A 17750-nucleotide genomic window follows, 5' to 3' on the forward strand; every position below is an offset into this window, starting at 1 on the left:
ATTACAATAAAGTTTGTATAAGATATACAAATCTTAAGAGCTTGACAATTCTGCTATGAGGATCTAGTAGAGGTGCAATAGAATTAGGCATCTTAGGATCGCAAGGACTAGTGAATAATCAACTACCTAAAGCTTAGTCAATGCATTTTAAACATGAAAATTAGAGTATTTTATTAGCAAATTTTGGGCTAAACAAGCTATATTAGCGAATCAACTTAGCTCACTCAGTTCAATAACATTCTTCAAAAGTCAATGTTGTTTTTGTTCTCCGGTAAAGCAGATTTGTTTACTCAAATCCATTCAATCAAGGGTACTTGATAATGTTCCTTTCTTATCTCTTCAATCAAAGGAATGAGATTCTATATATGCTACAAACAATCCATGGCAATTAACTATCTAAACCTCTTCTAAAATTTATCATGACATCAAGGCCAGTTTTGAATAACATTTGGTCCATTTTCTCCTACTCGTTGTTGATCATTTATTTGACTCACTCATGCTTGTTGTTAACTTTTTGAGTCTAGTAGATAGCTAATAGTGATCCTATAGGATCAGGTTGGGTCATTTCAAAAATAAAGATCTATTGTACTTTATCCTATTGTATCTTATTATGGATATCAATTTCAACATCTGTACATATTATATCTATATTTGCAACCCCATCAGTGAAAAGTAGATACATACATACATACATACATACATACAATATAATACACCAAATACACCTAAATCTATTTTCGGCTATATATAGTCTCTTATAGCTCTTATATTATAGAATTTGAAGGTAATAAGTGACAACACCAATAAGTTTCCAACATTATTTTCCTAGGAAAATACTAAAACAACATAGAAATTTCATTAAAAAAAAATTACGTGGATGCCTTGTAACTTTTCTGCTAGATCTTTTACTAAGAATCTATCAGTGTGTTATGGTACTAGTAGGCAATGATCTTTTAGATTGCGAATGTTTTAAGGTAGCCAAGGACCCGACATGGTTACCTTTTGGGTTATGATTTTGGATCCAAGCAACTAGTTGGTTCAAAAGATTGGGTTAGATGTGGTCAATGAGAAAAAAATGATCAAATATGCCATTTTAAACTAGATTCAAATCAAACATATCCAGATCCAAACCTATATTTTTTGAATCTAATTTACGACCAAATAAGATTGGATTTTAGTCTGGTTAGCATTCAGCGATCCTTTTAATAGCTATAATTGTATAAATCAATGGTCAATATTGTAGAATCATTAAATATTTTCTAATAAAAATAAATATGACACTAACTTAAACATAAGTTCTCATTCAAATAAGAATTCCTTTAACAATGAGCTATGAAAATGAGCTTCTTAATGAACAAAGTTTCAGGCTATAATTTTGAATAACAAATACTTAATCTATTTTCCATCACTCGCTAAGCACACAAGCTCTGCCACCGGCTAAGAATTTTGTTGGAAATTGACCCCAAAGAAAAATAGCACTTTTCTTTCCCTATTTCCTTTCTTGATAATGGCTTGTCTTTCTTTTTTTCTCGCTGAATCGTTGATGTTGTTCGTTGCACAAACTACCAACGATGGTACAGATTGTGTCCTTCGGCCACCACCACCAAAACCCTCCTCTTGTCGTTTGTATTTAGCCAAAATTTTTTATGTGTCGATCCGTTGTTTTCTTATATCTTTGACTTTTTACCAGTCATTTGTTGTCGATTGTGACCTCCGGCCACCAGTTGTGACCATCAGCACCTTGAACAGCAACTCATTGGTCATTGTCATCGGCCATGGCCTCTTGCCACCAACACCTACACCAGCAACCCCCGACCTCTCCCTTCCTCTTCTAAGAGTGGCAGCGAACATCCTTACTCTGCTTACCATTTCTCTTGTTTTTCCTCTCTTATGATATCTCTCTTTCTTCCTTCTATTGCCTAGATATGCAACCCAAGAGTGGGGGGTGGATTGGGATTATTTTTGGAATTTTAATGCGTAATGGAAAACAACTTTTGCAAAGTATTTATGCGATATGTGAATAAATATGTGCAGCTAAAGCAATGATAAACACATGCAGACAATATTGAGAAAATGCATAAGCATGAAAAATACAACTATTTTTATAGAGTTCTAGAGCCTACTCAACTCCTACATCTCTCCCTAAACCTCCCTTCCTGGGAATTAAATCCACTATTCATTAATCCAACGACATACACAATCTTTAGTTCCTTATCAACTAAACAGCCCTAGCTTATCCCCAAGCCTAGTTTACACTTCTTTTTATTGAACCACAGATTAGCCTTTCCCAAGTTTCAACTTTTCTTGAAACTTAACAATCCCAAATACAATCAAAAGAAATAAGAAAACTTATAGAATTGATTGCTCCTTGTTTGAGCTGATTTGAAACCTTTTAGCATGCTCAAATATTAGAGGGAGGCTTTGAATGATTCACTTTTCTTGGTGGATCCTCAACTTAATGATCTAGAAGTGGTGGAGAGGGTCATTTTCAATGCTTTTGTATTTTAAGATCTTCAATGTAAAAGCCTTTTCTCTTTCTTTCAATTGATTTTGGAGGCTTTTAAAATTATGGAGAGTTGAGGGAGAACGAGTTTTGATCATTGAGTCCATTAGAAAGTTGTTGGAATGTATTAATTGCAGACTGCTCTTACTCGAAACTAGCAATTATATTGCAGCCAGAATAGAGAGGTCGACTCCTCCATAGGGGTCGGCTCCTAAAATGGTCAGGAAAATGCAAGTCCTCTATTTTTTCTCCACTAGGCAATCCTAAGGGTCTTACTTCTACTCTTAGGTTGACACCTGAAGTCCTGGGGTCGAAGTAGATGAAGTGGAATGAAATTTGGTTCTTCTATTTTTGGCCATTGGCACTTAGGGCACAACTCTACTAACTTGGCGTTAACTCCTAGTTTGTGCCACTTAGCTCCTCAGTGCTAGAATCAACTCTTGGAGTGTTGGTGTCAGCTCCTGAAGTTTGGAGTCAACTCCTCCCCACCTGGGGTCAACTTCTAGTGCTCAAAAAACTTAAACTTCTTTATTTGACTTGTAGGCATGAAGGGGTTGACTCTTCTTATTGCTAAATTCAGATCCTCTGCGACAGAAGCACCCAAATGATTCAAACTTATCTCCAACTTCGAAATTTCATCCTTTAGGGTTCCTCTTGATCTCTAAGCGTTCAAACTTGTAAGCCTCTCTATAAAATAAATCAAACCTTTCTTTCTTCTATCTAACCATGCGTCTCCTTCCTTACTCAATTATTTGTGTATCATCGAAATCAATCCTTTAGATCAACACTCCCACTCTTGTTTCTCGCTCTACTCTAATTCTTCCTCTATTATCTTTCTAGAGTTTGGTAGATCCTAGTAGAGGATCTCCTCCTTAGTCTCCTCGATCAATCTCAATAAAGGGTCTGCAACTATCCTGTTAGTTGGGTAGGCATGTTGGGACCACCTTGGTCTTTGTTGTGCACTATAGGATTGGTTCTCATTGATCTCTTTTGAGTTCTTCATCTTAGCCCGATCTTTGATCAGACGAATTACATTGATCGGATAGGCGGGCATCGAACACCATCACCTGACCTAGCCTATCTTTTTCTATCCTAGTTTGGGCATGAGACAAATCCTCAGAGTACTCCGATCTTAACCTATTTAGGGTTTTTCAAGATTTTCTATTTGTTGGACTTCTACGAGTTGATAATAAAATTTATTAGATTTAATGAACCTTGAATTGGGGTAGCTAACCTACTTTAATTGAAGTAAAAAGTTAAAGCGGAGATAGGAAAGTAACCTAACACTTCATAATACTTTTTGGTAAAAATTTGTTAAAAAAATAATGGGAAAATGATAATTAGTTTATTAAATTTATTTTCAGGTCTTTACTTTATATTTGATAAGAATGGGGTCAAGCATGTTATTATTACTCTCCAAATTTTGTACCTTGAAGCCTTTATAAATAAATTATTTTTGAACATATGCCCTATTTGTAGTAATATATTTAAAATTTGACTAAGGTAATTTGTGAAATTCCTTAATATATATATATATTATCTGTAGTGGTGCTGTGTGTGTGTGTGTGTGTGTGTGTGTGTGTAATATGTGAAAATTTATGAAAAGTAAATTTGTGAAAAAGAAATACATAATTTTAAGATTTGATGCAAAAATAAAGATTCTTTCTAGTTAATATTATGTTGCAATTTTTAATTTAGTCTATTTATTTTTTTAGCATACTTAGACTCATTTTGAAGCGTTATGTTGTTTGGCGGCTAGTATGGCCTCATAACCTTTTATTTTCTATTTTTAGATTTTGAACCACGAATGGCTCAGGACATGGGGTAGTGCATTCTAGATTGCTTGATGTTGTAGTAGATTTAGCTATCTTTAATTATTCATGTTATTCGGATTTCTTATTAGTTTCTATTGTTTTGAAATTATTATGATTTGATTTTGTCGGTTAACCAGGTATCTTTGGTTGCCTTATAGGCATAACTTATCCGTTATGCTGCTGACTCCAGGTCTATAATGAGGTGAGACCTCGTATTTCGGTGGTGCCCTTTTCTCTTTTCTCTCAGGGTGAGGTGGATTAGAATGTAGGCCAAAGGACCGGAGAGTGCATGAGCCGCACGCAAAGTGAGAATCAAGTCTTGGCCAAAAGAGAAACAAACAAATCTGCTTGCATAACTGATTTATCTGGTGCCATGAAACAGAAAAGTAATGAAACCTCCCACCGCCACAAATTGGCCAAACGAAAAGTTTGGACCATGCTCTACCAAAAAGGATCTTATGGACAATGAAAACTAGAGAGCAAATTTGAGAAGAAAAATTCTTCTAGGTCTACTACAATGTTACCCATTGGAGAAGGAAACCTGCCTATGCAAGTAGATAAGACTTGAGAATTTTGTTGCTCCAATGTTTGTGTATGTGACGATGGGTGACACTTTCATTGTCATCATCAATCTAAGAGTATAACTGAATCCTCACAATCCAGTAAAAGCCCTAACAATTGTTCACGACAAAAAAAAACTACCAATGAATGACATTTTCTGCTACTTTTCCAGTCCTCCTTCTCTCTTTCTCGCATATGCATGCAAAAACTTCATGCTTATACGATTCAGTGCACGTAACAACACCTTGTTAGTTTCTTGCAAAAATTTATCTAGTTAGCTAAAAAGAAATATTTTCTTTCTTGTCTTGCATGATTCTAAACTCTATATAAACCACGTAGATGATCCTCACTGATCAAACCCGTGGTCTCCACATCCATAAAACACCTATCAACTTTGGAGCTTCGATCTTGTTTGAGTTCTGAACAAGCTAAATTACTCTATAGCAATCTTCAGGCCTTCCCTCAACCTTTGGTTTCAAAGATGAAGGGAAAGCAAGTGTTCTACTGCTTATCTCTCTTAGTTCTACTAGCACTCCAAAATGGGGGTGCATCTGGTGGCACAGGTTTTGTGAAGCCCAACGGAAATCATTTTGTTATTGATGGCCAACCATTCTATTCGAACGGGTTCAATGCATATTGGTTGATGTACATGGCATCTGACCCGAATGACGGAGCGAAGGTGTCACCTACTCTCCAGCAAGCTAGTAGTCTTGGTTTGAAAGTGATAAGGACTTGGGCTTTCAATGATGGGGGGTCTAGAGCCTTGCAGGAATCTCCTGGCCAGTATAATGAGGCTACATTTCAGGTATATATGCCTTTAGAAGCTCATAAAAGTTATGCCAACTCACAACAATTGAATACATACATGTAGAATTTTTGTTAAATATATACTACATGTTTCTACAGGTCTATTATAATATATATATATATATATATATATATTTATATATAAGTTCATTTCTAACACTTGACGGATGTCATCTTCAACTTCTCTTTGCTAAAAATGATATTATTTCAGGGGTTAGACTATGTTATATCTGAGGCCAAGAAGAATGGAGTCTATCTGATTCTGACACTGGTTAACAACTGGGGTGATTTTGGAGGAAAGAGCAAGTACGTGCAATGGGCAAGGGACCAAGGACAATCCATAAGCTCTGATGACGACTTCTTTAGTAATGAGGTTGCTAAAGAAATGTACAAGAACCATATTAAGGTACCAATTAAGCTTCTTTGCATAAGTTCTAAAATGTTCTCCATGGGTTACCATTCAATTAGACTTCATTTTCTTTAACATTTGGAGTGGTTCCTTATCAATCCAACATTTAAACCAGATGGTTCTCACAAGGGTAAACACAATAACGGGAGTAGCGTACAAGGATGAACCTGCAATATTTGCATGGGAGCTCATGAATGAGCCCCGATGCCAAAGCGACCTCTCTGGCAAAACCATTCAGGTTATTCTCACATTAACAAAATAGCCAGAGAAAGTAAAAAGTTTTGCCAAAACTTAGCTACTGCTATCTGGATTGACAGGCTTGGGTTCAAGAAATGGCTTCTTATGTAAAGTCCATTGACAGCAACCACATGCTTGACATTGGGCTTGAAGGGTACTATGGGGAGTCGGCTCCAGACAGGAAGCAATATAACCCTGGTTACGAGGTTGGTACAGATTTTTTCTCCAATAACCAGGTCCCCGAAGTTGATTTCACTACCATTCACTCCTACCCTGATCAATGGTAAGTGCTAATTAGGACCTTCTTCTTTAATTGTCTCGAAGCTTAACCATGTTATCGAATAATTTTATGTGTTGGAAAGTATCATCTTTCAAGCTTGATACTATATTGTTTCAAGGGTCATAAGGCCAAACCTATTAGCTTAATAATTTTGAACTTGGTTTGATGGAAACCCCCGGCAAACATATTGCCTTGCCTATGTACGTGAAAAGTATATGGGATACTTGCAGAATATAAACAATCCATTCTATGTGGCTGGTAGGGATCATGTTGAAATTATTTATTCTTATTGCCATCCCTCTTTTTGCATTAGCTAATTTTTGAATTAAAGATAATTTCTTAAATTTTTGTCCTAAATTCTTACAAATTTTTGAGATTGCAACATCTCCATAAATCTTCAAATAATACCCCAAGCCATATTAGTCCTAAACACCACACTTTTAACCATACGTGTTTACCAATTATTGCAGGATCCCAGGATCAAGTGATGATGCTCAACTTGCTTTCATGAAGAGTTGGATACAATCTCACATTGAGGACTCTGCAGCACTCCAAAAGCCATTCATAGTCTCGGAATTTGGCAAATCTTCAAAATCATCAGGATATACTGTGGATGTGAGGGACTTCTACTTCAAAACTGTTTATGATTCAATCTATTCATCAGCTAAATCTGGGGGCCCTTGCACCGGTGGACTATTCTGGCAAGTATTGGCAGAGGGGATGGATGGATTTAGAGATGGTTATGAAATCATATTTTCTGAATCTTCATCGACAACAAGTATTATCTCCCAGGAGTCTAGTATGATATCTAGCCTTAATAGCCCATCCATGTTTAAAAGAGGTGAAGCTTTGAGGAATTGAACACTTGAAGTGATATGGGATATTGAATCTCCTACGAAGACTACAGAAGAGAAATATTATAATCCTACTAGATAAAATCTCCATTTAAGTACTACGAAAGAGATGAGTTGATTTCATCAATGTGATGTATTTATTCTCTGAAATAAAGCCAAATGAGAAAATAATATATGGTTTCTTATGAAGCCAAAAAGGCAAATATCAACTTCAAATTTTAGACTTTGTTAGACAATTGCTTTCACTTGCTATATGGGATAGGGAGACAAGCATTCAATTAAGATGCGTGCATAAATCAATGATGTTTTCTTCTCCCTTCCAGTTTTCTTCATCACTTATTGTAACAAGATTACTTATATGTTATACATCATAGGCATTAAGATATCTAGGACTAAATCCTGCCATTGTCGCGAATGAAAACTCTTACTAAGGTAGGAGCTATAGCAAATAAAATGTCACATAATAATTGTCTCACTTAAAAAAAATGAAGTTTACTAAACATGCTGCTTAATATTTCTATGTGATGTCTATCAAAGTATTGTTGTGTGTTTGGTATTTTTTTCTTTTGGAATGCTAAATGCATTTATTACCAAGTTATATATGAAAAGTCTTAGTATCATCTATGAATCCCACATCCACGACAACAAAACCAACTAATCAAGTTTGTTCTCTTATGAGACATAACTTGATCCATTTAAAATGGTATATTTTGTTTGATGGCCGATCAAGTATAAATTTAATGAAAGGCTTTCATTATATAGACACATGATCTACTCTAAGAATGAGATATATTTTCTCTAATAGAAAAAAAATTACTTATATATTTTTAGTAAAGGTATTGAAAAATGGTTGACATCACTCACTTGTATCAAGAACTATAAAAGAAAATGTGGATGTCTTCATCTCATATATATGTAAATTTGCAAGGACTACATAGCTTGGTCTAGCCTCATTTAACGATATATAACATACCTAGAAACTTTTCACATTTGAAGCGCCTCTGCTACAAAATCCCAAGATGAGTGTATGTTTTAAGTGTGATCTATTCATACATTGAATTATAATATTACAATAAAGTTTGTATAAGATATACAAACCTTAAGAGCTTGACAATTCCGCTATGAGGATCTAGTAGAGGTGCAATAGAATTAGGCATCTTAGGATCGCAAGGACTAGTGAATAATCAACTACCTAAAGCTTAGTCAATGCATTTTAACATGAAAATTAGAGTATTTTATTAGCAAATTTTGGGCTAAACAAGCTATATTAGCGAATCAACTTAGCTCAACTCAGTTCAATAACATTCTTCAAAAGTCAATGTTGGTTTTTGTTCTCGGTAAAGCAAATTTGTTTACTCAAATCCCTTCAATCAAGGGTACTTGATAAGGTTCCTTTCTTATCTCTTCAATCAAAGGAATGAGATTCTATATATGCTACAAACAATCCATGGCATTAACTATCTAAACCTCTTCATAAATTTATCATGAACATCAAAGGCCAGTTTTGAATAACATTTGGTCCATTTTCTCCTGACTCATTGTTGATCATTATTTGACTCACTTATGCTTGTTGTTAACTTTTTGAGTCTAGTAGATAGCTAACAGTGATCCTATAGGATCAGGTTGGGTCATTTCGAAAATAAAAGATCTATTGTACTTTATTCTATTGTATCTTATTATGGTATCAATTTCACATCCGTACAATATTATATCTATATTGCACCATCAGTGAAAAGTAGATACAATTACTACATACATACATACATACATATATAATACACAAATACACCTAAATCTATTTTCGGCCATATATAGTCTCTTATAGCTCTTATATTATAGAATTTGAAAGGTAATAAGTGACAACACCAATAAGTTTCCAACATTATTTCCTAGGAAAATACTAAAACAACATAGAAATTTCATTAAAAAAAAATTTACGTGGATGCCTTGTTAACTTTTCTGCTAGATCTTTCACTAAGAATCTATAAGTGTGTATGGTACTAGTAGGCAATGATACTTTAGATTGCAAATGTTTAAGGTAGCCAAGGACCCGACATGGTTACCTTTGGGTTATGATTTTGGATCCAAGCAACTAGTTGGTTCAAAAGATTGGGTTAGATGTGGTCAATGAGAAAAAAATGATCAATATCCATTTAAACTAGATTCAAATCAAACATATCCAGATCCAACCTATATTTTTTGCATCTAATTTACGACCAAATGAGATTGGATTTTAGTCTGTTAGCATTCAGCGATCCTTTATAGCTATATTGTTAAATCATGGTCAATATTGTAGAATCATTAAATATTTTCTAATAAAAATAAATATGACACTAACTTAAACATAAGTTCTCATTCAAATAAGAATTCCTTTAACAGAGCTATGAAAATGAGCTTCTTAATGAACAAAGTTTCAGGCTATAAATTTTGAATAACAAATACTTAATCTATTTTCCATCACTCGCTAGCACACAAGCTCTGCCACCGGCTAAGATTTTGTTGGAAATTAACCAAGAAAAATAGCCTTTTCTTTCCCTATTTCCTTTCTTGATAATGGCTTGTCTTTCTTTTTTTCTCGCTAATCGTTGATGTTGTTCGTTGCACAAACTACCAACGATGGTACAGATTGTGTCCTTCGGCCACCACCACCAAAACCCTCCTCTTGTCGTTTGTATTTCAGCCAAAATTTTTATGTGTCGATCCGTTGTTTTCTTATATCTTTGACTTTTTACCAGTCATTTGTTGTCGATTGTGACCTCCGGCCACCAGTTGTGACCATCAGCACCTTGAACAGCAACTCATTGGTTATTTGTCATCGCCATGCCTCTTGCCACCAACACCTACACCAGCAACCCCGACCTCTCCTTCCTCTTCTAAGAGTGGCAGCGAACATCCTTATCCTGCTTACCATTTCTCTTGTTTTTCCTCTCTTATGATATCTCTCTTTCTCCTTCTATTGCCTAGATATGCAACCCAAGAGTGGGGGTGGATTGGATTATTTTAGAATTTTAATGCGTAATGGAAAACAACTTTTGCAAAGTATTTATGCGATATGTGAATAAATATGTGCAGCTAAAGCAATGATAAACACATGCAGACAATATTGAGAAAATGCATAAGCATGAAAAATACAACTATTTTTATAGAGTTCCAGAGCCTACTCAACTCCTACATCCTCTCCCTAAACCTCCCTTCCTGGGAATTAAATCCACTATTCATTAATCCAACGAATACACAATCTTTAGTTCCTTATCAACTAAACAGCTCTAGCTTATCCCCAAGCTAGTTTACACTTCTTTTTATGACACAGATTAGCCTTTCCCAAGTTTCAACTTTTCTTGAAACTTAACAATCCCAAATACAATCAAAAGAAATAAGAAAACTTATAGAAATTGATTGCTCCTTGTTTGAGCCGATTTGAAACCTTTTTAGCATGCTCAAATATTAGAGGGAGGCTTTGAATGATCACTTTTCTTGATGGATCCTCAACTTAATGATCTAGAAGTGGTGGAGAGTTCATTTTTCAATGCTTTTGTATTGTAAGCTCTTCAATGTAAAAGCCTTTTCTCTTTCTCTTCAATTGATTTTGGAGGCTTTTAAATTATGGAGAGTTGGGGGAGAATGAGTTTTGATCATTGAAGTCCATTAGAAAGTTGTTGGAATGTATTAATTGCAGACTGCTCTTACTCGAAACTAGCAATATATTGCTGCTAGAATAGAGAGGTCGACTCCTCCTCCATAGGAGTCGACTCCTAAAATGGTTAGAAAATGCAGTCCTCTATTTTTCTCACTAAGGCATCCTAAGGTCTACTTCTACTCTTTAGGGGTTGACACCTAAAGTCCTGAGGTCGAAGTAGATGAAATTTGTTCCTTCTATTTTTGGCCTTTGGCACTTTAGGGCACAACTCTTACTAACTTGGCGTTAACTCCTAGTTTGTGCCACTTAGCTCCTGAGTGCTAGAATCAACTCTTGGAGTGTTGGTGTCAGCTCCTGAAGTGTTGGAGTCAACTCCTCCCCACCTGGGGTCAACTTCTAGTGCTCAAAAAACTTAAACTTCTTTATTTGACTTGTGGCATGAAGGGGTTGACTCTTCTTATGCTAAATTCAGATCCTCTGCGACAGAAGCACCCAAATGACTTCAAACTTATCTCCAACTTCAAAATTTCATCCTTTAGGTTCTTCTTGATTCTCTAAGCGTTCAAACTTGTGAAGCCTCTCTATAAAATAAATCAAACCTTTTCTTTCTTCTCTAACCATGCGTCTCCTTCCTTACTCAATTATTTTGTGATCATCGAAATCAATCCTTTAGATCACACTCCCACTCTTGTTTCTCGCTCTACTCTAATTCTTCCTCTATTATCTTTCTAGAGTTTGGTAGATCCTAGTAGAGGATCCCTCCTTAGTCTCCTCGATCAATCTCAATAAAGGGGTCTGCAACTATCCTGTTAGTTGGGTAGCATGTTGAGACCACCTTGGTCTTTGTTGTGCACCATAGGATTTGGTTCTCATTGATCTCTTTGAGTTCTTCATCTTAGCCCGATCTTTGATCAGACGAAGTTACTTTGATCGGATAGGCGTGGCATCGAACACCATCACCTGACTAGCCCTATCTTTTTCTATCCTAGTTTGGGCATGAAGACATATCCTCAGAGTACCCCGATCTTAACCTATTTAGGTTTTTCAAGATTTTCTATTTTGTTGGACTTCTACGATGTGATAATAAAATTTATTAGATTTTAATGACCTTGAATTGGGGTAGCTAACCTGCTTAATTGAAGTAAAATTTAAAGCGAGAATAGGTAAGTAACCTAACACTTCATAATACTTTTTGGTAAAAATTTGTTAAAAAAATAATGGAAAATGATAATTAGTTTATTAAATTTATTTTCAGGTCTTTACTTTATGTTTGATAAAATGGGTCAAGCATGTTATTATTACTCTCCAAATTTTGTACCTTGAAACCTTTATAAATAAATTGTTTTTGACATATGCCCTATTTTGTGTAATATATTTAAAAATTTGACTAGGTAATTTGTGAAATTCTTATATATATGTGTGTGTGTGTGTGTGTGTGTGTGTGTGTGTGTGTGTGTGTATGTATATATGTGAAAATTTATGAAAAGTAAATTTGTGAAAAGAAATACATAATTTTTAAGATTTGATGCAAAATAAAAATTCTTTCTAGTTAATATTATGTTGCAATTTTTAATTTAATTATTTATTTTTTAGCATACTTAGACTCCATTTTGAAGCGTTATGTTGTTTGGCGGCTAGTATGGCTCATAACCTTTTATTTTCTATTTTTAGATTTTGAACCACGAATGGCTCAGGACATGGGGTAGTGCATTCTAGATTGCTTGATGTTGTAGTAGATTTAGCTATCTTTAATTATTCATGTTATTCGGATTTCTTATTAGTTTCTATTGTTTTGAAATTATTATGATTTGATTTTGTTGGTTAACTAGGTATCTTTGGTTGCCTTATAGGTATAACTTATCCGTTATGCTGCTGACTCCGGGTCTATAATGAGGTGAGACCTCGTATTTCGGTGGTGCCCCTTTTCTCTTTTCTCTCAGGGTGAGGTGGATTAGAATGTAGGCCAAAGGACCGGAGAGTGCATGAGTGCACGCAAAGTGAGAATCAAGTCTTGGCCAAAAGAGAAACAAACAAATCTGCTTGCATAACTGATTTATCTGGTGCCATGAAACAGAAAAGTAATGAAACCTCCCACCGCCACAAATTGGCCAAACGAAAAGTTTGGACCATGCTCTACCAAAAAGGATCTTATGGACAATGAAAACTAGAGAGCAAATTTGAGAAGAAAAATTCTTCTAGGTCCTACTACAACGTTACCCATTGGAGAAGGAAACCTGCTTATGCAAGTAGATAAAACTTGAGAATTTTGTTGCTCCAATGTTTGTGTATGTGACGATGGGTGACACTTTCATTGTCATCATCAATCTAAGAGCATAACTGAATCCTCACAATCCAAGAATGCCCTAACAATTGTTCACGACAAAAAAAAACTACCAATGAATGACATTTTCTGCTACTTTTCCAGTCCTCCTTCTCTCTTTCTTGCATATGCATGCAAAAACTTCATGCTTATACGATTCAGTGCACGTAACAACACCTTGTTAGTTTCTTGCAAAAATTTATCTAGTTAGCTAAAAAGAAATATTTTCTTTCTTGTCTTGCATGATTCTAAACTCTATATAAACCACCTAGATGATCCTCACTGATCAAAACCCGTGGTCTCCACATCCATAAAACACCTATCAACTGTGGAGCTTCGATCTTGTTTGAGTTCTGAACAAGCTAAATTACTCTATAGCAATCTTCAGACCTTCCCTCAACCTTTGGTTTCAAAGATGAAGGAAAGCAAGTGTTCTACTGCTTATCTCTCTTAGTTCTACTAGCACTCCAAAATGGGGTGCATATGGTGGCACAGGTTTTGTGAAGCCCAACGGAAATCATTTTGTTATTGATGGCCAACCATTCTATTCGAACGGTTCAATGCATATTGGTTGATGTACATGGCATCTGACCCAAATGAAGAGCGAAGGTGTCACCTACTCTCCAGCAAGCTAGTAGTCTTGGTTTGAAAGTGATAAGGACTTGGGCTTTCAATGATGGGGGTCTAGAGCCTTGCAGGAATCTCCTGGCCAGTATAATGAGGCTACATTTCAGTATATATGCCTTTAGAAGCTCATAAAAGTTATGCCAACTCACAACAATTGAATACATACATGTAGAATTTTTGTTAAATATATACTGCATGTTTTCTACAGGTCTATATATATATATATATATATATATATATATATATATATATATATATATATATATATATATATATATAAGTTCATTTCTAACACTTGACGGATGTCATCTTCAGTTTCTCTTTGCTAAAAATGATATTATTTCAGGGGTTAGACTATTTATATCTGAGGCCAAGAGAATGGAATCTATCTGATTCTGACACTGGTTAACAACTGGGGTGATTTTGGAGGGAAGAGCAAGTACGTGCAATGGGCAAGGGACCAAGGACAATCCATAAGCTCTGATGACGACTTCTTTAGTAATGAGGTTGCTAAAGAAATGTACAAGAACCATATTAAGTACCAATTAAGCTTCTTTGCATAAGTTCTAAAATGTTCTCCATGGGTTACCATTCAATTAGACTTCATTTTCTTTAACATTTGGAGTGGTTCCTTATCAATCCAACATTTAAACCAGATGGTTCTCACAAGGGTAAACACAATAACGGGAGTAGCGTACAAGGATGAGCCTGCATATTTGCATGGGAGCTCATGAATGAGCCCCGATGCCAAAGCGATCTCTCTGGCAAAACCATTCAGGTTATTCTCACATTAACAAAATAGCCAGAGAAAGTAAAAAGTTTTGCCAAAACTTAGCTACTGCTATATGAATTGACAGGCTTGGGTTCAAGAAATGGCTTCTTATGTAAAGTCCATTGACAGCAACCACATGCTTGACATTGGGCTTGAAGGGTACTATGGGGAGTCGGCTCCAGACAGGAAGCAATATAACCCTGGTTACGAGTTGGTACAGATTTCTCTCCAATAACCAGGTCTCCGAAGTTGATTCACTACCATTCATTCCTACCCTGATCAATGTAAGTGCTGATTAGGACCTTCTTCCTTAATTATCTCGAAGCTTAACCTTGTTACGGAATAATTGTATGTGTTGGAAAGTATCATCTTTCAAGCTTGGTACTATATTGTTTCAAGGTCATAAGGCCAACCTATTAGCTTAATAATTTTAAACTTGGTTTGATGGAAACCCCCCGGCAAACATATTGCCTTGCCTATGTACGTGAAAAGTATATGGGATACTTGCAAATATAAACTATCCATTCTTTGTGGCTGGTAGGGATCATGTTATATTATTTATTCTTATTGCCATCCCTCATTTCTGCATTAGCTATTTTGAATTAAAGATAATTTCTTAAATTTTTGTCCTAAATTTTTACAAATTTTTGAGATTGTAACATCTCCATAAATCTTCAAATAATACCCCAAGCCATATAGTCCTAAACACCACACTTTAACCATACGGTTTACCAATTATTGCAGGATCCCAGGATCAATGATGATGCTCAACTTGCTTTCATGAAGAGTGGATACAATCTCACATTGAGGACTCTGCAGCACTCCAAAAGCCATTCATAGTCTCGGAATTGGCAAATCTTCAAAATCATCAGGATATACTGGGATGTGAGGACTTCTACTTCAAAACTGTTTATGATTCAATCTATTCATCAGCTAAATCTGGGGGCCTTGCACTGGTGGACTATTCTGGCAAGTATTGGCAGAGGGGATGGACGGATTTAGAGATGGCTATGAAATCATATTTTCTGAATCTTCATCGACAACAAGTATTATCTCCCAGGATCTAGTATGATATCTAGCCTTAATAGCCCATCCATGTTTAAAAGAGGTGAAGCTTTGAGGAATTGAACGCTGAAGTATATATTGAATCTGCTACGAAGACTACAGAAGAGAAATATTATTATCATACTAGATAAAATCTCCATTTAATACTAAGAAAGAGATGAGCTGATTTCATCAATGTGAGTATTTATTCTCTAAAATAAACCAAATGAGAAAATAATATATGGTTTCTTATTGAAGCAAGAAGGCAAATATCAACTTCAAATTTTAGACTTTGTTAGACAATTGCTTCACTTGCTATATGGATTGAAGACAAGCATTCAATTAAGATGAGTGCATAAATCAATGATGTTTTCTTCTCCCTTCCACTTTTCTTCATCACTATTTTTACAAATTACTTATACATCATAGGCATTAAGATATCTAGGACTAAATCTTACCATTGTCCGAATGAAAACTCTAACTAAGGTAGGAGCTATAGCAAATAAAATGTCACATAATAATTGTCTCATTAAAAAAAATGAAGTTTACTAAACATGCTGCTTAATATTTCCAAGTGATGTCTATCAAAGTATTGTTGTGTGTTTGATACTTTTTTTTTTGGAATGTTAAATGCATTTATGCAAGTTATATATGAAAAGTCTTAGTATCATCTATGAATCCACATCCCACGACAACAAACCACTAATCAAGTTTGTTCTCTTATGAGCATAACTTGATCCATTAATGGTATATTTGTTTGATGGCCCGAAAGATCATAATATTTAAATTAATGAAAGGCTTTTCATTATTAGCACATGATCTACTCTAAGAATGAGATATATTTTCTTCTATAGAAAAAAATTACTTATATATTTTTTAGTAAGGTATTGAAAAAATGGTTGACATCATCACTTGTTATCAAGAAGAACAAAAGAAAATGGTGGATGTCTTCATCTCATTATATATGTGAATTTGCAAGGACTACATGCTTGGTCTAGCCTCATTTAACGATATATAACATGCCTAGAACTTTTCACATTTGAAGTGCCTCTTGCTACAAAATCCCAAGATGAGTGTATGTTTTAAGTGTGATTGAATATTAATATTACAATAAAGTTTGTATAAGATATACAAACCTTAAGATCTTAACAATTACTATGAGGATCTAGTAGAGGTGCAATAGAATTAGGCATCTTAGGATCGCAAGGACTAGTGAATAATCAACTACCTATAGCTTAGTCAATGCATTTTAACATGAAGATTAGGGTATTTTATTGCAAATTTTGGGCTAAACTGGCTATACTAGCAGATCAACTTGCTCAACTCAGTTCATTAACATTCTTCAAAAGTCAATGTTGGTTTTTGTTCTCGGTAAAGATTTGTTTACTCAAATCCCTTCAATCAAGCTTACTTGATACGGTTCCTTTCTTATCTCTTCAATCAAAGGAATGAGATTCTATATATGATACAAACAATCCATGGCATTAACTATCTAAACCTCTTCTAAATTTATCATGACATCAAGGCCAGTTTTGAATAACACTTGGTCCATTTTCTCCTGACTCGTTGTTGATCATTATTTGACTCACTTATGCTTGTTGTTAACTTTTTGAGTCTAGTAGATAGCTAACAGTGATCCTATAGGGTCAGGTTGGGTCATTTCAAAAATAAAGATTTATTGACTTTATCTATTGTATCTAGATATGGGTATCAATTTCAGCATCCGTACAATATTATATCTATATTTGTACTCATCAGTGAAAAGTAGATACATACATACATACATACATACATGCATATAATACACAAATACACCTAAATCTATTTTCCTATATGTAGTCTCTTATAGCCTTATATTATAGAATTTGAGAGTAATAAGTGACAA

General features: G+C 35.0%; 1 protein-coding gene and 1 pseudogene across 1 annotated transcript; both read left to right on the forward strand.

Annotated features, from left to right (window-relative positions):
• The first annotated feature begins 5401 nt into the window (after window positions 1-5401).
• On the forward strand, window positions 5402-7472 carry LOC120106562 (putative mannan endo-1,4-beta-mannosidase 9). The gene is made up of 5 exons (XM_039119528.1): window positions 5402-5683; window positions 5897-6091; window positions 6210-6332; window positions 6412-6614; window positions 7082-7472. The coding sequence occupies exons 1-5, from the start codon at window positions 5522-5524 to the stop codon at window positions 7470-7472; spliced, it is 1074 nt and encodes a 357-aa protein (XP_038975456.1). The 5' UTR covers window positions 5402-5521.
• A 5519-nt stretch (window positions 7473-12991) lies between these two features.
• Window positions 12992-15893, forward strand: LOC120106563 (annotated as a pseudogene).
• The last annotated feature ends 1857 nt before the right edge of the window (window positions 15894-17750 follow it).

Source organism: Phoenix dactylifera, unplaced genomic scaffold, assembly GCF_009389715.1.
Source record: "Phoenix dactylifera cultivar Barhee BC4 unplaced genomic scaffold, palm_55x_up_171113_PBpolish2nd_filt_p 000566F, whole genome shotgun sequence".
Classification (NCBI taxonomy): domain Eukaryota; kingdom Viridiplantae; phylum Streptophyta; class Magnoliopsida; order Arecales; family Arecaceae; genus Phoenix; species Phoenix dactylifera.

Coding starts and splice junctions, on each gene's coding strand:
- LOC120106562 (XM_039119528.1), top strand. CDS start 5,522: ATGTACATGGCATCTGACCCGAATGACGGAGCGAAGGTGTCACCTACT. Junction 5,684..5,896: donor ATAATGAGGCTACATTTCAG/GTATATATGCCT, acceptor ATATTATTTCAG/GGGTTAGACTATGTTATATC. Junction 6,092..6,209: donor TGTACAAGAACCATATTAAG/GTACCAATTAAG, acceptor CATTTAAACCAG/ATGGTTCTCACAAGGGTAAA.